The 22,722-nt window shown below is 39.1% G+C and overlaps 1 protein-coding gene across 1 annotated transcript in view; it reads right to left on the reverse strand.

Annotated features, from left to right (window-relative positions):
- The window catches only part of CBL (Cbl proto-oncogene), an 88,382-nt gene that overhangs the window by 12,223 nt on the left and 53,437 nt on the right, over positions 1-22,722 (reverse strand). Inside the window, exons 4-12 of the mRNA XM_032639439.1 lie at positions 21,847-22,003; positions 20,898-21,019; positions 20,423-20,560; positions 19,043-19,130; positions 18,094-18,225; positions 17,677-17,880; positions 11,215-11,346; positions 10,748-11,128; positions 8,908-9,002 (exon numbers count right to left, since the gene is read on the reverse strand). Coding sequence (XP_032495330.1) covers positions 8,908-9,002; positions 10,748-11,128; positions 11,215-11,346; positions 17,677-17,880; positions 18,094-18,225; positions 19,043-19,130; positions 20,423-20,560; positions 20,898-21,019; positions 21,847-22,003 — 1,449 coding nt within the window. The remainder of the gene's footprint in view (positions 1-8,907; positions 9,003-10,747; positions 11,129-11,214; positions 11,347-17,676; positions 17,881-18,093; positions 18,226-19,042; positions 19,131-20,422; positions 20,561-20,897; positions 21,020-21,846; positions 22,004-22,722) is intronic.

Here is a 22,722-nt window from a genome sequence, read left to right on the forward strand (position 1 = left end):
TAGGTTTGAAATTCTGCCTGTAATTTTCCCCAGAGCTACTGCGAATCCTTAAACCACGTATGAGTGGGACTAGATTCTGAGAAACCAGGCAAAAAGTAGTAGTACTTTGGTTGTCTTGCCAAACTATAGAGAGACAAAGTTGGAGGTAACAGACATGGCCTTTAAAATAATTATAATTTATATATTCCATTAAAACAGAGGATGGAGAATTTTATTAGAAAACTACAGAATAATTTTTTTTTTTTAATTCACATGGAAATTCTAGGACCTAAAAACACAGTATTTGTAAATACAATGGATGGATCCTGGGGCAGATTAGAAACTGCAAAACAGAAGATGAGGGAACTGAAATAGAGTAGAAACTATTCAGATTCAACTAAAGAGAGGAAAAAGAATGGAAAACACAAAAATGAGCGTAAGAGCTATATGAGGTGTGGTGAAAAGGTAGAACTTTCAGGTAACTGGAGTCACAGAGCGAGAGGAGAAAGAGACTGCACTATTCAGTGTATTTTAAGAAACAGTGTACCCCTGAAACTAACACAACATTGTAAATCAATTATACTCCAATAAAATTTTTTTAAAAAAGAAAAAAGAAATAGTGGCTGAGATTTCCTATGCTGAATTTTTCTTTCTTTCTTCTTCCTTTTCTTTTTTTTGGCCGCGCTGCCCGGCTTGTGGGATTTTACTTCCCGACCAGGGATTGAACCTGGGCCCTCGGCAGTGAAGGTGCAGAGTCCTAGCTACCAGACCGCCATGGAATTCCCAGTGGCTGAGATTTTCTAAAACTGATTAAAAACATCAAATGACAAAATCCATAAACTCTACAAACCCTTAGAAGGATAAATATAAAGAAAACTACACAGACGCATTATAGTGAAACTGCTGGGATCCAAAAACAAAAAGGTTTTATAAGTAGTCAGAAAAAGAATCATGCCCTTAAAGGGGCAATATTACACTAATTTTCCAACAGAAACAATGAAAGTCAGAGGGCAGTGGGATGATATTTTTAAAGCGCTGAAAGAAAATAACTCCAGTTCAGAATACAGCTGACCTCTGAACAACATGTGCTTGAACTGCACAGGTCCACTTTTACCCAGATTTTTCCCCATTAATACATACTACAGTACGACACAAGCCACAGTTGGCTGATTCTGCAGATGCGAAACTGTGGATACAGAGGGCCCACTGTAGTTATATCTGGATATTCCACTGCGGGGAGGGTCAGCGTCCCTAACCCCCAAGTTGTTCAAGGGTCAAGTGTACTATGTTTAGTGAAAATATCTTTAAAAAAATGAAAGTGAAATAAAAGATATTTTAAGTCAAGCAAAATTTGAGAGAATCCATTAATAGACGATACACTAACACCCCCTCCTCTTTCTCTCCCCCCCACACCCCGTCTCTCTAAAGGAAGTTATTTGGGCAGAAGGAAAAAGATTCCAGGTGGAAGTGTGGTAAAGCAGGAAGAAATGAGGAGTGCTATAGTATAAATATGTGGGAAATTTAAATGTCCAGGAAGTGTTAAGAGGAACTGATTCAAAGTAGACTCTAATGAGTCAAAGGGATATGTTGGAATCCCTAAGGTAACTGTTAAAAGAGTATTAGGAGTGAAACGGTACAATAAAAAATACTTTAATCCCAAAGAAAGAAAGTAGAAAAAAATGAACACAGAAAAGATGGGGAAAATGGAGAAAACAGTAGGAACAAATATTCCAATTATTTTTAAACAAACAAACAAAAAAATGCTAGACTGGATTTAGGGGGGAAAAAAGCCAACAAGTGTATACTACTTAAGAGAAACATACCTTCAATGAGGACACAGAAAAGTTGAAAGTAAAAGGATGGAAAAAGATCATGCAAACACTACAAGAGAGCTGATGTGGCCATTTTAATATAAGTAAAAACAGACTAAGGCTGGTTAGAAGCAGAACTAGAGAGTAAATGGAATAATCAAAACAATTATCATTTAGTTGATAATTCTAAATTTCTATGTATCCTAATTACATATACTAAATACATATACAATGCAAACTGATAGACCTAAAGGAAAAAAGAGAAACCCACAATTATCGGGGGAGGATTTAACACACTCCTCTTGGTATTTGACAGAACATGTAGACTTAAAAAAAAAAATCAGCAGGAAGATAGTATAGTTGAATACAATTAAAAAATGACACATACAGAATGCTGTGGCCAACAACTGCAGAATATACATTTTTATAAAATGAAGGCAGTAATATGTATGGAATTTACCATAAACTAGTCAATAAAGGTCTCAACAAATATCACAAATTGAACTCACAGAGTATGGTTTCTGACCACACTGGAATAAAACTAGGAAGCAGTAACAGAAGAGGAACCAGAAAATCTTCCAATGTTTGAAAATCAGGCAACACATAAATAACTGATGAGTCAAAGAAGAAATCACAAATGGAAAACCATATATTTTGAAGTGAATGATAATGAAAACAGGACATATCAAAACTTGTGGAATGCAGCTTCAGCATCTGTTATGGACTGAATGTTTGTGTCCTCCCCAAAATTACTTTTGAGGCCCTAATCCCCAGTGTGGCTGTCTGAACATGGGGCCACATCTGAGGAAGTAACTACGGTTAGATGAGGTCCTGAGGATGAGCCCCTGACTCAGTAGGATTGGTGTGCTTATAAGAAGAGACACCAGAGAGCTTGCTGTTGCTCTCTTTACCTCTCTGTGTGTGCATGTATCAAGGAAAGGCCATGTGAGGACGTACTGAGAAGGTTATGCAAGCATGTAAGGCTGTAAAGGATTCCTCACCAGAAACCAAATATGCTGACATCCTGACCTTGGACTTCCAGCCTCCAGAACTATGAGAAAATTAAATTCTGCTGCTTCAGCTGCCCAGTCTGTAGATAGTATTTTGTTACGGCAGCCTGAGCAGATTAATACAGCACGCATCTCATGGAGCTAGAAAAATAACAAATAAAACCTAAAGGAAGTTGGAAGAATAAAATAAAGAGGAGAAAGCAATGAAACAAAAAGCAGATACAGGCTTCCCTGGTGGCGCAGTGGTTGAGAGTCCGCCTGCCGATGCAGGGGGACACGGGTTTGTGCCCCGGTCCGGGAAGATCCCACATGCCGTGGAGCGGCTGGGCCCGTGAGCCATGGCCGCTGAGGCTGCGCGTCTGGAGCCTGTGCTCTGCAACGGGAGAGGCCACAGCAGTGAGAGGCCCGCGTACCGCAAAAACAAACAAACAAAAAGCAGATACTCAACGAGGATTCTGGGAAGACGGTAGAAGTTGTCTGATGTAACTATTTTGGAACTCTAGAGTTTGTTGAAGGTTTGTAACTTCCAGGTGAAGACTGGGAGGCTAAACTGTTGTTAATTTCAGCTCTTAGCATAGTAGCAGCTACCCATTCTCAACCCTACCACATAGCAGGCAGCTGTGCAAATGTTCCTGGAGCAGCCTGCACACAGCTTGCAGGAGCCAGGGTGGCAAAAAGGACTCAGCCCTCCAAACATTGGGAATCTGTGTTCTGATTGCTGATTGCTGCTCCTGTTCACAGAGGTGCTGACAAAGGGGCAGCAACCACTGTTGTTGCACCTCCCAGCATTGTTGTAAGCCCCTCCTGTTCTGGCTGAAGTGACTTCCATGAGATTTTAAAGGAAGATGTGGAGAAAATCAAGAAAATGATATGTGAATAAAATGGAAGTATCAATAGAGACAGAAAACCTAAGAAGAAACAAAAAAGAAATTCTGGAACTGAAAAGTACAAGTGAAATGAAAAATAAAATTACTAGAGGGATTCAAAGGCAGATTTGAGCACCAAGAAGAAAGAATCAATTAACTTGAAAGACAGAACAATGGAAATTATCAAGGCTGAGAAACAAACAGAAAGAAAAAGTATTGAAGAAAACTGAACAGAGCCCAAGGGAGCTGTTGGACATAACACCACCAAAGGACCAACATATACATTGCGGGAGTCCCAGGAGAGAGAGAGAGAAAGGGGCAGAGAATATCTGAAGAAATAAGGGCCAAAAACTTCCCAAAATGATTAATATAAACATCCAAGGAGTTCATTAGACTCCAAGGAAAAGGAACTCAAAGAGACCCACATTTTCAAAAGACAAAGATAAAGAAAGAAGCAAAACATCACGTACGAGGGATCCTCAATAAGATTATGAGCAGACTTCTCATCAGAAGTTTTAGAGGCCTGAAGACAGTGGGCCGATATATTCAAAGCGCTAAAAGAAAAAAAAGCTGTCAACCAAGACTCCTACACAGGCATACCTTGTTTTACTGCACTTCACAGATGGTGTTTTTTACAAATTGAAGATCTGTGGCAACCCTGTATCAAGCAAGTCTGCTGGCACCATTTTTCCAACAGCATTTGCTCACTTCAAGTCTGTGTCACACTTTGATAATTCTCAAAATATTTCAAGTTTTTTCATTATTATATTTGTTACAGTGATCTGTGATCAGTGATCTCTGATTTTACTATTGTAAAAGTATTATGACTTGCTGAAGGCCTGGGTGACGGTTAGCATTTTTTAGCAATAAAGTATTTTTAAATTAAGGTATGTACATATATATTTTTAGACATAATGCTACTGCACACCTAAAACCACAATATCTCTAAGGTATGCCTGTGTCTGGTAAAACTGTCTTTCAAAAGTGAGGGAGAGGGGCTTCCCTGGTGGCACAGTGGTTGAGAGTCCGCCTGCCGAGGCAGGGGACACGGGTTCGTGCCCTGGTCCGAGAAGAGCCCACATGCCGCGGAGCGGCTGTGCCCGTGAGCCATGGCCGCTGAGCCTGTGCGTCCCGAGCCTGTGCTCCGCAACGGGAGAGGCCACAACAGTGAGAGGCCCGCGTATCGCAAAAAAAAAAAAAAAAAAAAACGTGAGGGAGAAATCAAGACATTCCCAGATAAACAAAAGCTGAGGGAGTACGTGACCACTAGACCTGCCCTGAAAGAAATGCTCAAGTGCGTCCGGCAGGGTGAAATGAAGACACTAGACAGTAATTTCTAGCTGTATGGAGAAATAAAGACTTTAATAAGGGTAAGTACATGGAGAATTATAAAAGCTAGTACTATTGTAACAATGGTTTGTAACTGCACCTTCTGGTTTTTTCCACATGATTTAAGACAGCAATACATTTAAAAGGAAAGTGTAAAAGCCACTATTACTGTAACTTTGGTTTGTAACTCCAAATCTCTTTTTCTGCATAATTTAGGAAACTAATGCATTTAAAAGAACTAGTTCATGAACTCGTTTAAAAGAACTAGGGGCACACAATGTATAAAGATGTAATCTTGTGATCAACAACCAAAATGGGTGTGGTGGAGCTGTAAAGGAGAAGAGTTTTTGTATGCTATTGAAGTTAAGCCAGCATAAATTCAAATTATAGTGTTATAACGTTGGGATGTTAAATGTAATCCCTATGGTAACCACAAAGAAAATATCTATAGAATATACACAAAAGGAAATGCAAAAGGAACTTAAACATTTCACCATAAAAACCCAACTAAACACAGAAGACAGTAATGCAGGAAATAAGCAACAAAAAACTACAGGGCGTACAGAAACCAAATAGTACAATGACAGAAGTCTCTCCTTATCAGTAATTGCTTTAAATATAAATGAGTTAAACTCTCCAATCAAAAGACAGAGACTGGCAGATTGGATTAAAACACACGATCCAATTATATGCTGTCTATAACAGACTCTGATATTATACTAATATCAGAAACAATAGACTTTAAATTAAAAAAACGTTACAAGAGACAAAGAACATTATATACACTAGAAGATTTAAAACTTATAAACCTTTATACACTGAATGACAGTAAAATATATGAAGTAAAACCTGACAGAACTAAAGGGAGAAACAGACAGCTCTACAATAACAGCTGGAGATTTCAATACGCCACTCATAATAATGGACAGAACAAGAGGACAGAAGATAAGTAAAGAAACAGAGGACTTGGGCTTCCCTGGTGGCGCAGTAGTTAAGAATCTGCCTGCTAATGCAGGGGACACGGGTTCAAGCCCTGGTCCAGGAAGATCCCACATGCAGTGGAGCAACTAAGTCTGTGCACCACAACTACTGAGCCTGCACTCTAGAGCCCGTGCGCCACAACTACTGAAGCCTGTGTGCCTAGAGCCCATGCTCCGCAACAAGAGAAGCCACCGCAATGAGAAGCATGCACACTGCAATGAAGAGTAGCCACCGCTCACCGAAACTAGAGGAAGCCTGTGCACAGCAACGACAACCCAACGCAGCCAAAAATAAACAAACAAAATAAATTAGAAAAAAAAAAATCTGAATAGACCTATAACTAGTAAGGAGACTGAATCAGTAATCAAAAAATCTCCCAACAACAACAAAAAAAGCCCTAGACCTCACAGCTTCGCTGGTGAATTCTACCAAACATTTAATGACAAACTAATACCAAATCTTCTCAAACTTCTCCAAAATTGAAGAGGGAACCCATTCCATGAGGCCAGCATAACCATGATACAAAGCCAGACAAAGACATTACAAGAAAAGAAAACTACAGACCAATATCCCTTATGAACACTGATGCAAAAGTCCTCAACAGAATGCTAGCAAAAAGAATTCAGCAGCATATTAAAAAGTTTATATACAATGAATTACCAAGTGGGATTTATACCTAGAATACAAGAATGGTTAAATATATGAAAATTGATCAATATAATACACCACATCAACAAAGAAAAAAATACCACATGATCATCTCATTGATGCAGAAAAAGCATCTGAAAAAACTTAACACCCTTTTACGATAAAAATACTCAACAAAATAGATAGAAGGAATGTACCTCAACATAGTAAAAGCCATATATGAAAAACCCATAGCCAACACCATACTCAATGGTGAAAGACTGAAAGCTTTTCGTGTAAGATCAGAAACAAGGCAAGGATGCCCACTTTAACCATTTCTGTTCAGCATAGTACTGGAAGTTCTAGCCAAATCAATTACGCAAGAAAAAGAAATAAAAGGCATCCAAATTGGAAAGGAAGAAGTAAAATTATCTCCGTTTCTTCAGATGATGTGAGCTTATATGTAGAATACCCTAAAGACTCAACAAAAAAGCTGTTAGAACTAATAAATCAACTCAGCAAGGTAGCAGGATACAAAGTCAACACACAAAAATCAGTTGCATTTCTATACATGAACAATAAACAACTTGGAAACGAAATTTCAGAAACAATTCCATTCGTAATGGCATCAAAAAGAAGAAAATACTTAGGAATTAACTTAACCAAAGAGGTGAAAGACTTGTACAATAAAAATTACAGGGCTTCCTAGGTGGCGCAGTGGTTAAGAATCCGCCTGCCAATGCAGGGGACATGGGTTCAAGCCTTGGTCTGGGAAGATCCCACATGCCGCGGAGCAGCTAAGCCCGTGGGCCACAACCACTGAGCCTGTGCTCTAGAGCCTGCGATCCACAACTTCTGAGCCAACGTGCCACAACTACTGAAGCCCGCGCGCATAGAGCCGGTGCTCCGCAACAAAAGAAGCCACTGCAATAAGAAGCCCGTGCACCGCAACGAAGAGTAGCCCCCGCTTGCCGCAACTAGAGAAAGCCCGTGTGCAGCAACAAAGACCCAGTGCAGCCAAAAATAAATAAGTAAAATAAATAAATTTTTTAAAAAATTACAAAACACCACTGAAAGAGATTAAAGAAGACAAATAAACAGAAACACATTCCATGTTCATAGATTGGAAGACTTAATATTGTTAAGATGTTAGTACTACCCAAAGTGACCTACATATTAAATGCAATCCCTATCAAAATCCCAGTGACATTTTTTGCACAAATAGAAAAACTCCAGACTTCCCTGGCAGTCCAGTAGGTAAGACTTTGCCTTCCAATGCAGTGGGTGTGGGTTCAATCCCTGGTTAGGGAGTTAAGATCCCACATGCCTCACGGCCAAAAAAATCCCAAAACATAAAACAGAAGCAATATTGTAACAAATCCAATAGACTTTAAAAATGGTCCAGGGACTTCCCTGGTGGTGCAGTGGTTAAGTATCGCCTGCCAATGCAGGGGACATGGGTTTGAGCCCTGGTCTGGGAAGATCCCACATGCCACGGAGCAACTAAGCCCGTGCGCCACAACTACTGAGCCTGCGCTCTAGAGCCCGTGAGCCGCAACTACTGAAGCCCACGTGCCTACAGCCCGAGCTCCACAACAAGAGAAGCCACCGCAATGAGAAGCCCGTGCACCACAACGAAGAATAGTCCCCACTCGCAGCAACTAGAGAAAGCCTGCACGCAGCAACGAAGACCCAATGCAGCCAAAAACAAATAAATTTAAAAAAAAAAAAAAGAGTGTGGTATTGGCATAAAGACAGACATATAGACTGATGGAATAGAGTGGAAAGCCTAGAAGTATCAACAAATCCTCACATATATGGTCAAATGATTGCTGCCGACCTTTTTGCCGTTTTTTGTTTTTGGCCACACCGCGAAAGTGTCCCGGTTGGCTTTTTTTTTAATTTCTTTTAGGGACTTCCCTGGTGGTCCAGGGGTCAAGACTCCATGCTTCCAATGCTGGAGGCCTAGGTTCAATCCCTGGTCAGGGAACTAAATCCCATGTGCTGCAACTAAGACCCAGTGCAGCCAAATAAATTAATATTTAAGAAACAAAACCCAACAAAAATTGCTTCTTTGAGAAGATTAATAAAATTGATGAGCCCCAGCAAGACTGATCTATGTACATATACACAGAGAAAATAATGGAAACAAACAGTCCAAAACATGGTAATTTTTACATAATGGAAATACAGGTCAATTTTAATTTTCTTCTTTATACTCTTCTGGGTTTTCTAAATTTTCTATAAATAAGTTGTTTAAAAGTATCAACTCTACTGTATGAAATATAATTTTAGTAAACTTACCTGGCAGCCAGAGAATAAATGGCATTGGCAGATGCAGAAGGTTTGATTTTGGGATGCTCACACTCTGGACCTGCTAATGGGCTGCTATTCGTATTCTGGAAAGAAAAGTGTTAAAAAAAAAAAAGAACCTTCTTAATACAGCTAAGTATCTCCTCTTACTTATTCAATCTATTCAAAATAAGAAGAACAATCATACAGACACAGACCTCTCCCCCAATGCCATGCTTAAGCATTATCATGTGTGACAAAAGTATAGTTGAAAGTTCAAATGTAAGAGTTAGGGAGACAGTTCTAGGAAATGGGTTTTTTTGGTTTGTTTTAATTCTAGAAAGATTTGAGGAAACTGGCTGTCTGCACACATACCATTCTAGCTTAAAAAGTCTATACATCTTTCTATACTGATGCCACCAGAAAGTCAAACCTAATCCACTCTCACTAATTAGACTGCCTATCACATAAATGCCACTTAAATGCTAAGTTACCCTCCCCTTTCCCTTTCAACGAAGAAATACATAGTTCATTTAAGGACCACAGGATTTCTTAACTTCACCCTCCAATTCCATCTTTTTCTTGGATTTCTAACTACCTACTGGACAATTCTTCCTTCAATGGCTCATCTCAAATTCAACATGTCTGTCGCTAGTTAGCCAGGTTCAAAACCTCTGGGGTGTGTGCATGTGTATATGTGTGTGTATGCGATTTTTCATCCTTTTTTCCACCCACTGACTGCTTTCAAGCCTTTCTGGGTCTTTGTTTCATGCTCCCTAAAGTCTCGACCTAAACCAGCTCCCCCTCCTGCTCCTAGACCAGGATTCTTCCCCTTGTTTCCCCAGTACCAGCTATATGAGATCCCTTTGTTATTCCTCAAATAGACTCTCCCAAACTCACTTGCTTTTCCCTCATCCCCCATTGCTCCAGGTCACTCCCCACACTACTCCAGGTCTTTGCTCAGAATTGTACCCCATCCCTACATGTAGCTGCCCCATCCCAACTTTCCCTATACCCTGTTTTTACCCTGTTTTTCTCCACAGCATTCGTCAGCATCCACTATCTTACATGTTTTGTAACATATCTTGCTCGTTTTCCATCTTTCCTCCAGTGGAATGTTAACTTTGTGAGAGCAAACTTTTTTGCTCAGTGCATAAACGAACCAACAAAAGAAGGAATATACCTCTCCCACCCCCCGTTCTGGACCCATTATCTCATGCTTATCCAATGGACTGCTAACCTCCCTTTTTTCAATCTATTCTCTTTCCAATCCATCCTGCATACTATTCCTAGATTCCTCTCTTTAAACCATCATTTTGGTCACGTCACTCCACTAATTTAATCTTCACGTACTCTTCATTTGTACCAAATAAATTCCAATTCTTTTGGGAGGGGGTATACAAAGTGCTCTAATCTAGCAGTAATGCTCCTTTCTAGCCCCTTTTCCTACTCTGATATCCAAAATTTCTGTTTTTCTCAAATTAAACTACTTCTTATCCCACAATACATCTTGAGCATTTCTGTCATTGTAGGTCTATTTTAAAACTGTATCCACTTTGGAAAGAATACTTCAAATTCAGATGCCACTCTTTCCATAAGCCCTCATGATTGCTCTATCTAGAAATAATCTCTCCTTTCTTTAAAACTGAACTGTTTTCTATTTATACTACTCATGGCATACACACCCAGAAACACATTTATTGCATTAACAAATATATTAACATACACTTCTTGAGGGTAGGGATTAGTATTATCCTTGAATCCTGTAAAAAACATACCACAGAACTGACCCATTCAATGTCATCCACGAATGTTTGTTTTTAAGATAAATAATTTCAAAATCAGGACTCACCATGGAGGTATCCAGATTGAATGTGCTTCCAAGCCTAGGCACATCGGTTCTGGGTTCCATTTGTGAGGGCAAGGAAAATGGAAGTGAGTGCCGGTTGGTTAATTCTCTCCCTGTCCAGGGGTCACTAGGGTTTGGCGCAACTACTGGTACTTTGGGGATTGGCCGAGGCAGCCATGATGCTTCTCCAGCGCGGCCAGAGGGGACAGGGGGCAGTTTGTCTCTGGACGGACAGTCGCCTGGTGTACATGGCAAGGGGCGTCTCTGAGGCCGTGTTTCTGCTCCACCAGAATATGGCCGGTCTGGAGGGGGTGGTGGTGGAAGATCTCGAAGAGTGGGAGGTATTGGTAATGGTTTGTCCTTATGAAGGGAGCCAGAAGGAGCCTGTGGAAGCATGATGGAAGCAATCAATCAAACCCCACTAATACACAACAAAGAATCAGAAAATGTAGAAATGGATAATGCTTTACCTTAGAAGCAGTTCCAAGACCAGAAGCACTTGAAGGAATAGATATTCGCTGTTGTAGAAGGTCAAGTCGTGGTGGCACTGGGGGAAGGGAAGCTTGTGGGGCCACAGAGAATGGAGAAGGAGGTCGTTCCACCTAACACAAAAAAAATTTCCTAATAGGTTATTCTTGTCTGGAGGAATGGCATCTCTCAACTCCTCTGAAAGATGTACACAACAAGTACTACATGAACACAGAATATACCAATGAGCCTGACTTTGGCTTAAGGTAGCGCTTCCTGAATTATTTCTATGTCACCAGAAGAGGGCGCTCTCAATCACGGAAATACCATGCAGATGCAAGCTACAGGCAAAATGTAATATCTAGAAAAGGCTGTGCTACATAAAAAGCTTCCTAGCTTATAATTTTAGAAAACTTTACAATTTCCCATATTTTCCTCTTCAGAAAAAGAAAAAATCTTTCCAAGATTAAAAACAGAAAACCATATTAAAAAAAGGGGCATACATTATTAACCTCTCAACAAATCACCTAGGAAAATAATGATTAAGGGGCAGAATGAGGAAAGAAATCAAAGTTAATAAATTCTCCATGGGTTATTGTGATTAAAAGAAAAAAAGAGATTTTTAAGAGAAAATGATCAATGGTATTACTAAAAAGCATCTTTCGTTCTTCCAAAGAAATGCTATTTCAATTCAGTAATTAAAAGGGATAATTTTTTTGTCAATTTGTATTCTAAAAATTGAGGTGTCAAATCAAAAGAAACAAATAAATGTATAACCTTTTCCATTTCCCTGCCTACAGCAGGGTGATGAGTAGCTGATAAGCGTGTCCAAGTAAGCTGTCAAGAGATATACAAGAATTTATACAAAATACTAATTCACATTTGCATTCCCTAAAAGCAAAATAGATGGAAAATAGGCGAATATGTATTACAAGCACTTATGCAAGGTGACAGGGAAACAACCATCCCCATACTGAGTCCTATCATTAATGCTGGGAGGTGAATGAGGGGGAAAAAGCCTGCACCATCAGCTACGTGCTTTTACTCATGCTTCAGAGAACGGGCTCCATGTCAGGCAGCGTGAGCAGCTGAACACCTCAAGGGTTAAGGAAGGGAAAAGTTATCAGTCAAACTAACTCTCACTTCATCATCAATATCTAGTCACTGTATCTTGTTGACTTTCCCATAAAATAATCCCATATCTATATCTTCCTTTTCATTCTACTTACCAACCTCAGACCTGATTTATTAAAACCCCCTTCCAGTGGTTCTCCCAACTTCTAGATTCTTATCTCACCAAATCATTTTGCTCACCATTACCAGCTTAACCATCCTTAAATACTCACTAGTTCAAAACCCATCTATCAGTAACTTCCACTTTCCCAGGTCACAAAATGTCACTTTCCTGCCTCGCTTTCTCAAGTCTAATTTGGTCTCCCTAACCAACAGCATTTTCCATAATGCCCTGTGTTGGAATTCCTACCTCCCTAACTTTGTTCAAGTTGTTTCTCAATTTGGAAGGCCCTCTCTGCCTATTTTGATCCCTCCCACCATCCATCCCTCCTTCTCATTCCTAAAGGGCAGAGGATTGAGTTAATCATATTCTTCAATTCATGTTTCAATATCATAACCGACCCATGAGATGTTCTTTTATCTCAACATACAACAAAGTTCCAGAAAAGGATAAAAGCACATACGGGGATGAAATTATCAAAGAAATAATACAAGAATATTTCTAAGACCTAAGGGACATAAATATCCATATAGAAAGCGTTCACTGCATAGCTAGCCCAAAGAAAGAAAAGAAAACTAATAACCAATCAACCAACCAACAAAACACTTAAATTTTCAGGGAATCAAGGATAAGGAAAATATCCTAAAGGCTTCTGAGGATAGAGGGAAAGGCGGTACTAAAGAGAAAAAATACACTAGAAACTAGAAGTCACTGAGGCTGTAACAATTCATAGAGCTAAATTTTTTTTTCAACCTAGAATTCTGTACCTAGTCAGTTTGAGGGTTGAATAGAGACATTTTAAGATATCAAACGTCTCAAAAATTTCACCTCTCACCTTTTCACAGAAAGCTATTTTGATAGCATACTCCACCTAAACAAGGAAGTTAAAGCAAGAAACATAAAAACATGGGAGTTAAGAAATAGGCACTCCAACACAAAGAAGAGGCAATGAAGTCCCACGATGATGGTGAGGGGAGACACCTCAGGGTGACATGGAATGCAGCACACCCAGCGAAAAACCAGTCCAGACTGGAGCCAAAACATGGCAGACTCCCATATATTAGTATACTATATTACATAATACCTACTATATTAATATGCTAATAGAATTTACTCCACAGAAAATCATATCAAGAGGATGTTTGGTAAGACGTGGTAGTGACAGGTACAAACTGAACACTAAGGAAATAAAAGCAAATCAATTATTTCAGAAAAGCAGAAGGTTGTAAAAGAAAGCAAAAGTAATTATCAACACATTATAGTATATTACTTGATACAATAGGGAGCAAAAATCACTTAAACACTGAATACTGACAGAACCAAAAAACATTCAAATTAACTATAGTCTGAAGATAGGGAGTAGGAAGGAGGGAGATAAGACATTTAAATCCTTTTCTAAACAAATGACTAATATTGCAGAATCAAGAGAAAGCAGTATAGTATATGGTTAAGGAACAGCTTTAAGAACTGAAAAATCTGAATGGGACACAGGAGTTAGAGGGCATAGAAGCAGGGAACTGACATTTCTGTAAGCCTTTTAGCAATTCTTTTAAACTTAAAAAAAAAAAAAAATCCAAGTGCACTGATCACACGGAATTTTTTAAAAAGTAGATTCACTATTTTGAAAACAAATCAGGGACTTGCCTGGTGGCACAGTGGTTAAGAATCCGCCTGCCAATGTAGGGGACACGGGTTCGAGCCCTGGTCCGGGAAGATCCCACATGCCGCAGAGCAACTAGGCCTGTGTGCCACAACTACTGAGCCTGTGCTCTAGAGCCCACGAGCCACAACTACTGAGCCCACGTGCTGCAACTACTGAAGCCCGTGTGCCTAGAGCCCATGCTCTGCAGCAAGGGAAGCCACCGCAATGAGAAGCCCGCGCACCGCAACAAAGAGTAGCCCCCACTCGCCGCAACTAGAGAAAGCCTGTGCACTGCAAGGAAGACCCGATGCAGCCAAAAATAATTAAAAACAAAAAAATCAAAACGAAACAAACAGCAAAAAGCAACAACAAGCTACTAGGATATGACGAAACAGACACTCTCATAGTCTCATATACTTTGGGAGTGACTTAGGACAAAAAATTGGGAACAAATTTTAATGTCTATCCAAAAAAAGTTAAGGTATTTTTATTCCAGTATTTTATTCATACAAAGTAGATAATGAACTATAAGGTACAAAGAATAACAAAAGATGAAACACCCACGTGGAACCTACCATTCAGCAAAGAAATGAAACACCATGGCTTTCTGAAATTCCCATGTGTCCCACCACTAATTATATCCCTCTCCTCTCTCAAAGAGTTTAAATGGACATACTCTAATCTAGCAATTCCACTATTAGAAATTTACCCTACAGACAGACTTGCAAAAGAATGTCCATATGTGTAAGCCTGGAAACAACAGGAATGTCCATTAAGAAGAGACTAAATGAATTACAGAATAGCCAAGTGCAAAACAAAATATGAAGCTGTTTGTTTTTCTACTTGAATTTTTACAGTATGCATTACTTATTTATTTATTTATTTATTTGCGGTACGCGGGCCTCCCACTGCTGTGGCCTCTCCCGCTGCGGAGCACAGGCTCCGGACGCGCAGGCTCAGCAGCCATGGCCCACGGGCCCAGCTGCTCCGCGGCATGTGGGATCTTCCTGGATCGGGTCACGAACCCGTGTGCCCTGCATCGGCAGGCGGACTCCCAACCACTGCGCCACCAGGGAAGCCCTACAGTATGCATTTATCACTTTTATTTAAATGAGTAAATTTAATCTCATTTATATATATTAGCTACAGAAAAAACTGTTAACTTTCTTCTTTCCTCTAAAGTCCTATAGCACTTAGACTGTGTACCCAACAATTTAGAATAATGTGCACTGTCTGGCTTGTATTAAATAGTGTTTCACCTGTATATATATTCTCTTCCCAAATAACTACCTCCTTTTGGGCCTTTGTCTTAGGTTTCTTATCCCATATAGCACTCAAGAGAGCTACTTAACTAGCACAACAAACAGCTTGCAAAAGTAATATGTGTTAACTGTGAAAAATTCAAACATACCATAAAATGAAAGTCCTCTGATCCTGTAGCCTCAGAAATAATAGTAATGTGATGTGTAGTCATCCAATTTTCCCCCCATGCATGTTAAAATAATTCTTTTGTAACTAAATAATTTTAACAGAAATAAGGTGATATTATATATAATATACAGTTGTTTTTTTAATTTAATACACATTGACAGCTTTCCACTTAAGTATATGTAAACTGAGTTAACTCTGCAGAGCATTCTGTTATATGGACTGTAGTAGACAGAATAATGATCACGGTCCCCTCTCCCACAGGAAGATGTTCATGCCCTAAAACCCAGAATCTGTGAATCTGTTATCTTACTTGGCAAAAGGAACCTTGCTGATGTGATTAAGGGTACAGATCTTGAGATAGGGGAATTATCCTGGATTATCCAAGTGGGCCCAATCTAATCACATGAGTCCTTAAAAGTTGAGAACCTTCATGACTGAAGGAGGAGGAAAGGAGTCCAGGAGCCAAAGAATGTAGCTGGCCCCTAAAAAATACCGTCAGCTGACAACCAGCAAGGAAACGGGGATCTTAATTCTACGACTGGCAAGGAACTGAATTCTGCCAAACCCACATGAGTAAGGAAGGCCGACTGTATACATTGCACTGTGCCACTTTACATAAGGGACTTGGGCATCTGCTGGGACTCCAGGACCCAATCCCCTGCGGATACTTTCTTTTGGTTTTTTTTTGGCCACACCACATGGCATGCAGGATCTTAGTTCCCCGGCAAGGGATTGAACAGGTGCCCCCTGCAGCAGAAGCGTGGAGCCCTAACCACTGGACAGCCAGGGAATTCCCAGGAAATACTTTTAATATAATATTACAAGGTGATAAGTTCTATGGCAGACATATTCATAGCATCCCAGAAACACATGGCCAGACCTAGATTATTTGTGGGTCTTGGGCATGGGGGAAACAGGGTAGAGTATGGAAAGGTTTCCTAGGAAATGAAAACTGAGCTAAATTACATAGAAACTATCAAGACAAAAGCACGGAGAAATTTTTAGTGGTTCAGTCTTGCTGGATTACAAAATACAAAGTGGAAAGGATTACCAGGGCAAACTGCCTAGAAAAGAGAATGGACTTATTAATCCATTAAGTAATGAAAAGTCATTAAAGAGTGTGAGGCAAAGGAATAAGGTAGTCAAGGTATGTGCTGTAGATCAATGACTCTGGAAGTGGGGCGAACAGATGATTATAAGAGCCTGAAATAAGGCAGTGACATTGAGGACAGAAAGGAAAAGATACACTGGATACAATCACTTAGGAGATGGAATCCATCCTTTCAGTATTTATTGAGCACCTACTATGTGCCAGGCAGTCAGGTGCTGGTATAAAAGAAAGCTTCCTTTGTACAAAAAAATGCCTCCTATGAAGTTATAACAGTCCAAACTAGAGAACTGACAACATACTAGAACCTCTGTTTGCCCTATATTTATTAAAATCTTCAATGACTGCCTTACTCCTAATTAGTGAATAAATCCCTGTTTTACCCTACCACTGACGTAACAGAACTTGTTCACATACTTTCTTAGCCTTTATCTTTCCCATCTTTACTAGGACCTTTCTAGTTTTAGTTTCTGTATGGTACCTCCTATTACCTTCCAATCACTGTAGTTGCCATTTATTTGGTTGTTAACGGTGCCTCATTTCTCCCGCCCAAACCTAACTTTCCAATGCCAAGACTCCGTTAGAAAAATAGACAAGGAGAAAATATTCTGTTCACAGTAGCAAAATGGGTCCAATTCTTTTACTCACCCCTCATTTTCTCTACCAAGCTATCTAAATAGAGCCCAGTTCTAGCATACAGACAATAAGACCATGGGCCTTGAAGCCGGAATGTCTGGCCACAGATTCTGGTTCGACTTACTAGCTGTGTGACCTTCAGCAAATTCCTTAACCTCACTGTGCCTTGGTTTCTCCCACTGCTAAATGAGGATAACAGTAATATCTACTCATAGGGTTACATGAATATGTATTAGTATAAGATTATGAGTTAAAATAAGTAAAGTACTTAGCATCATTTTTTCTCACACAGTAAACGTTCAATAAATATTAGCTATTGTTACTCCTTGTATTTTGGATGTCATTAAGTGCTCTATTGCGTTAGGACACAACTGATAATGGATTTTGCCACAGTCTCTTAAACTGACGCTTACCTTGGCACCAGCCAATTCCTTCATCATGAAGAGAGAATCATCAGCTCGCTCATCGTCATCATCCTCATAATTTGGGGAGGGAGCGCCCTCTGCTCCTTGCCTCAGCAGGCTGCCACTTCCTCTAGGATCAAAGGGATCGACCACAATGGGCTCAGTACCTTTAATTTCACATCGGCAGAAGGGACAGCCCTGGCCTTCTGATTCCTGCAAAGGAAACAGGAGATGGTAACAGACACATCTGAAAGTTCTTAAAATATTCGTCCACTAAAAATACATTTCCTAGAAACGAAAAAAGAATCAAAAGTTTAGAACCTACCCCACAAACCAGGCCATCCTTTATATCCGTAAAGGATATATAATCCCCAATTCTTCATTGTCATTACTTAGCTGAGAAAAAAGCATGGCTTGGATCCATACCTGCCAGGATGTTAGACAGGATGTGCACATGAGGTGTCCACAGGGCTCAATCTTCACATCTTTATCATTTTCAGCACATATTTTACACAGTTGGAATGTGGAGCCCATCTCACAGTATAATTCATATTGTTCCTTTGATTAAAAAGAAATTAAGAGATTATTCAGCCTATTGCAAATATTTGTTGAATGAATGACTGCAACTGTAAATGCTAAAAACAGGAAAATTGAAAACTGTTACTTTTAATACTAATTTTGCTTGTATGAAAGTGTCACAACAGTGTTCAATTAAAACAGAAAGCACCTAGTCTTGTTCCTTTTTTTTTTTTTTTGGCCACACCCTGCAGCATGTGGGATCTTAGTTCCCAGACCAGGGATCGAATCTGTGCCCCCTGCAATGGAAGCACGGAGTCTTAACCACTGGACCACCAGAGAAGTCCTTTGGCCCTATTTTAAGAAGCACAGTTTAAAAAGAAACCACACAGGACTTTCCTGGTCTCGCAGTGGTTAAGAATCTGCCTGCCAATGCAGGGGACACAGGTTCGAGCCCTGGCCCGGGAAAATCCCACATGCCGTGGAGCAACTGAGCCCGTGCGCCACAACTACTGAGCCTATGCTCTAGAGTCAGCAAGCCACAACTACTGAAGCCCGCATGCCTAGAGCCCGTGCTCTGCAACCAAGAGAAGCCACTGCAATGAGAAGCCCGCGCACAGCAACGAGGAGTAGCCCCCGCTCGCTGCAACAAAGACCCAACGCAGCCAAAAAAAATTAAAATAAATAAATTTATTTAAAAAAAGGAAAAGAAGCCACACACACCTAAATTCACTAATCTAGTCAATGGTTTAAAATTTACGTGTTCCAATCACTTAATATAATTCTATTGTCAGTTCTGTAAAGTATTATACAAAAGCTTGGCTCTGGTAATATGGTTATAATTTAAAACAAAGTTCACCTGGGTCACTTTGATGTGGTCTTGGGGAGTTGGTTCACATAAGCCTGTCAGGTCTGGATTCTGATTCCGTCCATCAGGAAACAAATAGCTATAAAAAGAGTAACCAATCTTGGGGTTCTACTGAAGCCAATTTATCACTGCTTACTAATACAGACAAATGTTATCTAGGAATTCTCTCATTCTAAAAGGGCAATTTTGCATAAGTGCAAAGATAAATTTTACTAGTACTTCAAAAAAATTAAATAACACAGATCAGTTCCAAGAAGATACTCTCCAAACGCTGATATTCTTTCTCTATTTTAATCAAGGGGTTGACAAACTTTTTTTTGTAAAGTACCAGAGAGTAAATATTTCAGGCTGTGCGAGCCATGTAAGTCTGTGCCACATATTCTTCTTTGGTTGGTTTTTTAACAACACTTTAAAAAGGAAAAACTATCTTAGATGCAGGCTGTACCAAAACACCTAGTCTGTGGGCCGCAGTTTACCAACTCTTATTTTAATCTGTGGATGGCCACAAAGTGTAAATTCTTAATTTAAATGACATTTGCTTTGACCAAAGACCTGAAATACCTTTGTTTACAGATTTAACACAGAGAGACACTAATTTAAAGACTGGACCACCAGAGAAGTCTGTTAATTTAAAAGAAATGTAACAAGAAGCAAATTAGGCCACCGGGATCAACTACCAGGAAGCTTCTGGCATCAAACTGCTCTGACGTTTGGGGAAGTGCCCCTTCCAGCTCCAGTGTTACTGTAGAAGACGATGCATAATGGAAAATGGATTTTCCTCATCACTTTAAAACACAAGTCGTTTTCTGATACCTGGTCAACTGTTAGTATTTTTAGTGCTTACCAACTGATAATCAATTTGAATTCCAAAAGGAATAGCAATTCTGGAATAAATAAGAACTTAGTCATAAATATTAGCAGAGGTTACAAAAGCCCATAGCCTGAAGAAATGCTGCTGAATCAAAACGAAGTTAGGATGAAGGCTGATGAAGGCCACTGAGTGTGCTGCCATCAGGAACATCTAAATCATTCTAATGTTGGCTAGTCAAATAACAGGTAACGTTTTCTGCTAATTGGTATATTTTAAAATCTAGTATAGATTTGAAAATAAATTAACATTTAGAAAAAAAGAAAGATAAAATTTACTCAGGGTAACAAGTGAAGTAGTAGAGAAAAATAATTTCACTCAAGGAATCCTTCCAAAATAAAAACCAAAGTCCTACTGAACCTGAAAATCCAAACAATATAACCTGTCAATATGTGTCCTGAATCTTTATCTGTAGAAGAAACCTGGAATAAAATCATTAATGATGCAGTTTTACAGCCCCTAAGTTCCTAGACTCTAGCAGATGGTAAACAGTATGTACTTACAAGCCTTCCCTGAAGCCATCAATCAGCGCTTGGAAGAGAGGTTTATTGTGAGGGATTGTCTGGAGAATGTTCCCATCAGCAGTGACATACCCAATAGCCCACTGACCCAGACGAGTACAGCTCAGCCGGAAAATGTAACTGAGAACAGAGAGAAACAAAATCTTTAATATACATACTTGCATTAGGGTGGAAAGACAAGACAGAGACAAAAATCAAAAGGACCATCAATAATAGATTCTTTAATGGCTTCAGACCAAAATCAAAAGACATATAAGCTCAATTCTTAAGTGGCTTGAAAGCATTTATCAAATCATAGTATCTGAATATGTCAGTTCCTCTGATAAACAGACATCAATCCTGCCGCAGAAATGTGGTCACTGGGGAACTAGTAAAAGATCATATTTCCTCTATTTCAGCAAAGGTCACAGGAGAATAAAATTCAGGTGAATAAACCTCTTTGCTTCATTGCACTGACCTGCCAGGTTTGTGAATGAATTTCTGGAGCCGAGCTTTCACTTCATCATATGTCAGGAAAGCCATGTAACCAGGATGAGTTACAGCAAGACTGTTCCAGTTCCTGAGCAAAGAAGACCAGGGCTAAGGAAACAAGAGATCAATCAGACCATTTGGCTCAAGACATACAACCAGCCTCAGAGCAATGAAGAACAAAAGGAAAAACAACCTGAATTCTCAATTATAAATTCTCCATTTAGTGTCACATATTTTCAATCATGTTGTTACTTTAAGGGAAGACAAACATGTTTGGGAAATAAGAACTCTGAAAAGCTAAGAAGAAAATTACACATGCTTATAGGGAGAAACTTAACTATACAAAATGAAATTCAGAAAATATCCAAGCAGCTCTAACCAACAGTAGTGAGGCTAAACAACAAACAAAAACAGAGAAACAGGGCAAGGCCTAGATGTGCAAGTAAGAAGTTTCAAATAAAGGTTTACACAAGGTGGCATATACACCCATTGTTTTTAGAAAAAGAAAGAAGTGAGTTCTTTGTGGAGCATCAATACATCTCAATATTAACAATCAAGAATTTCAATACCATAGGAGAAAAAGCTGGAAACATACATAAATGTTCAATAACAGAACTCACTAAATATATTATACCCATCTTTAGGATGTTCTACAACCATTAAAATGATGCAAAGAAGAATATTTAATAATAGAGAAAGATTATAAATGTGAAGGGAATAAAGCAGATTATATAGTTATTCTTTTTACAAAAAAAATTTGTATATATAAAATAGAGTAGTTTTAACCTTTTTTTTTTTTTGGCTATAGTTTCTAGAATGAATAAAAAATATTTTCATAATAGGCAAAATCCCAAATGTCCAAATGTTATTTTTTAAAAAGGTTTCTCTTCAGAAAAATAGCAATAACTAGTTTAGCCAACGTTTTAGTATCCTACCTGAAAGAGTCGTGTAAAGATGTCGAATTCAAACACTGAAATATAATCATTGCAGGTCAGATCAATAGTGGATTTCAGAGCCATGGCCTCCAGCCCAGAACTGATGGGATGTACTTCATGAAGGGCCTGTCTGAAGCTCTTCCAAGGTACTATTGTCCTAGGATGGGAGTGGGGGTAGGAGAGAAGGCAGAGTGAGATAACAGATAATTTCAGGCATTGCTACATTCAAAAAAAAGAGAGGCACATTAAGCTCTCAATATCAATTTCAATTTTCTTAAAGAAGCTGAACTATATTTTACATTGAGAACAGAAAGGGCATAAATGATACATTTCTTAACTTTCTAATGAATAAATTAATAATAGAGACATTTTCTACTTTTCTTCGGCAGAATGCTACAAGTTCATTCCCTTTCTCATCTTTCTTCAGACATTTGTTCTATTAGAAAAGCATTGGAAAGAGAGATAAGATTATCCTTTTTGTATAACAGATGTAATCTGTGTCCAGATCTTTACTAACTGAAAGCTTGTGTTTAACTTTTTAAAAGCACATAAAACACTCTGTGTTCTTTTGAGGAACCCACACTATCAAGGACTTCACTAGAGGAATATAGGCTTAAGGTACAGGAAGAACAGAGTTCTGATAGAGATGAAGAAGAAATTATTTAACATAAGAATGATTAAACCCCAGATATGGCTAGCAAAAGATATTGTGGGATTTCTATTTCTCAAGATCTTAAAAAATAAAATAAAATCTCATTGCCTTTGAAAAGTTTATGTATTCACCAGCCTGAAAGTAAGAGAACAAGTGGCGTTTCAAACTCTTTTCTAATGTAGCTAGTTATTAAGTTAAAGGAACAAAGTTAAACTCGTTCCCAT

This window comes from Phocoena sinus, chromosome 8 (assembly GCF_008692025.1).
Source record: "Phocoena sinus isolate mPhoSin1 chromosome 8, mPhoSin1.pri, whole genome shotgun sequence".
Classification (NCBI taxonomy): domain Eukaryota; kingdom Metazoa; phylum Chordata; class Mammalia; order Artiodactyla; family Phocoenidae; genus Phocoena; species Phocoena sinus.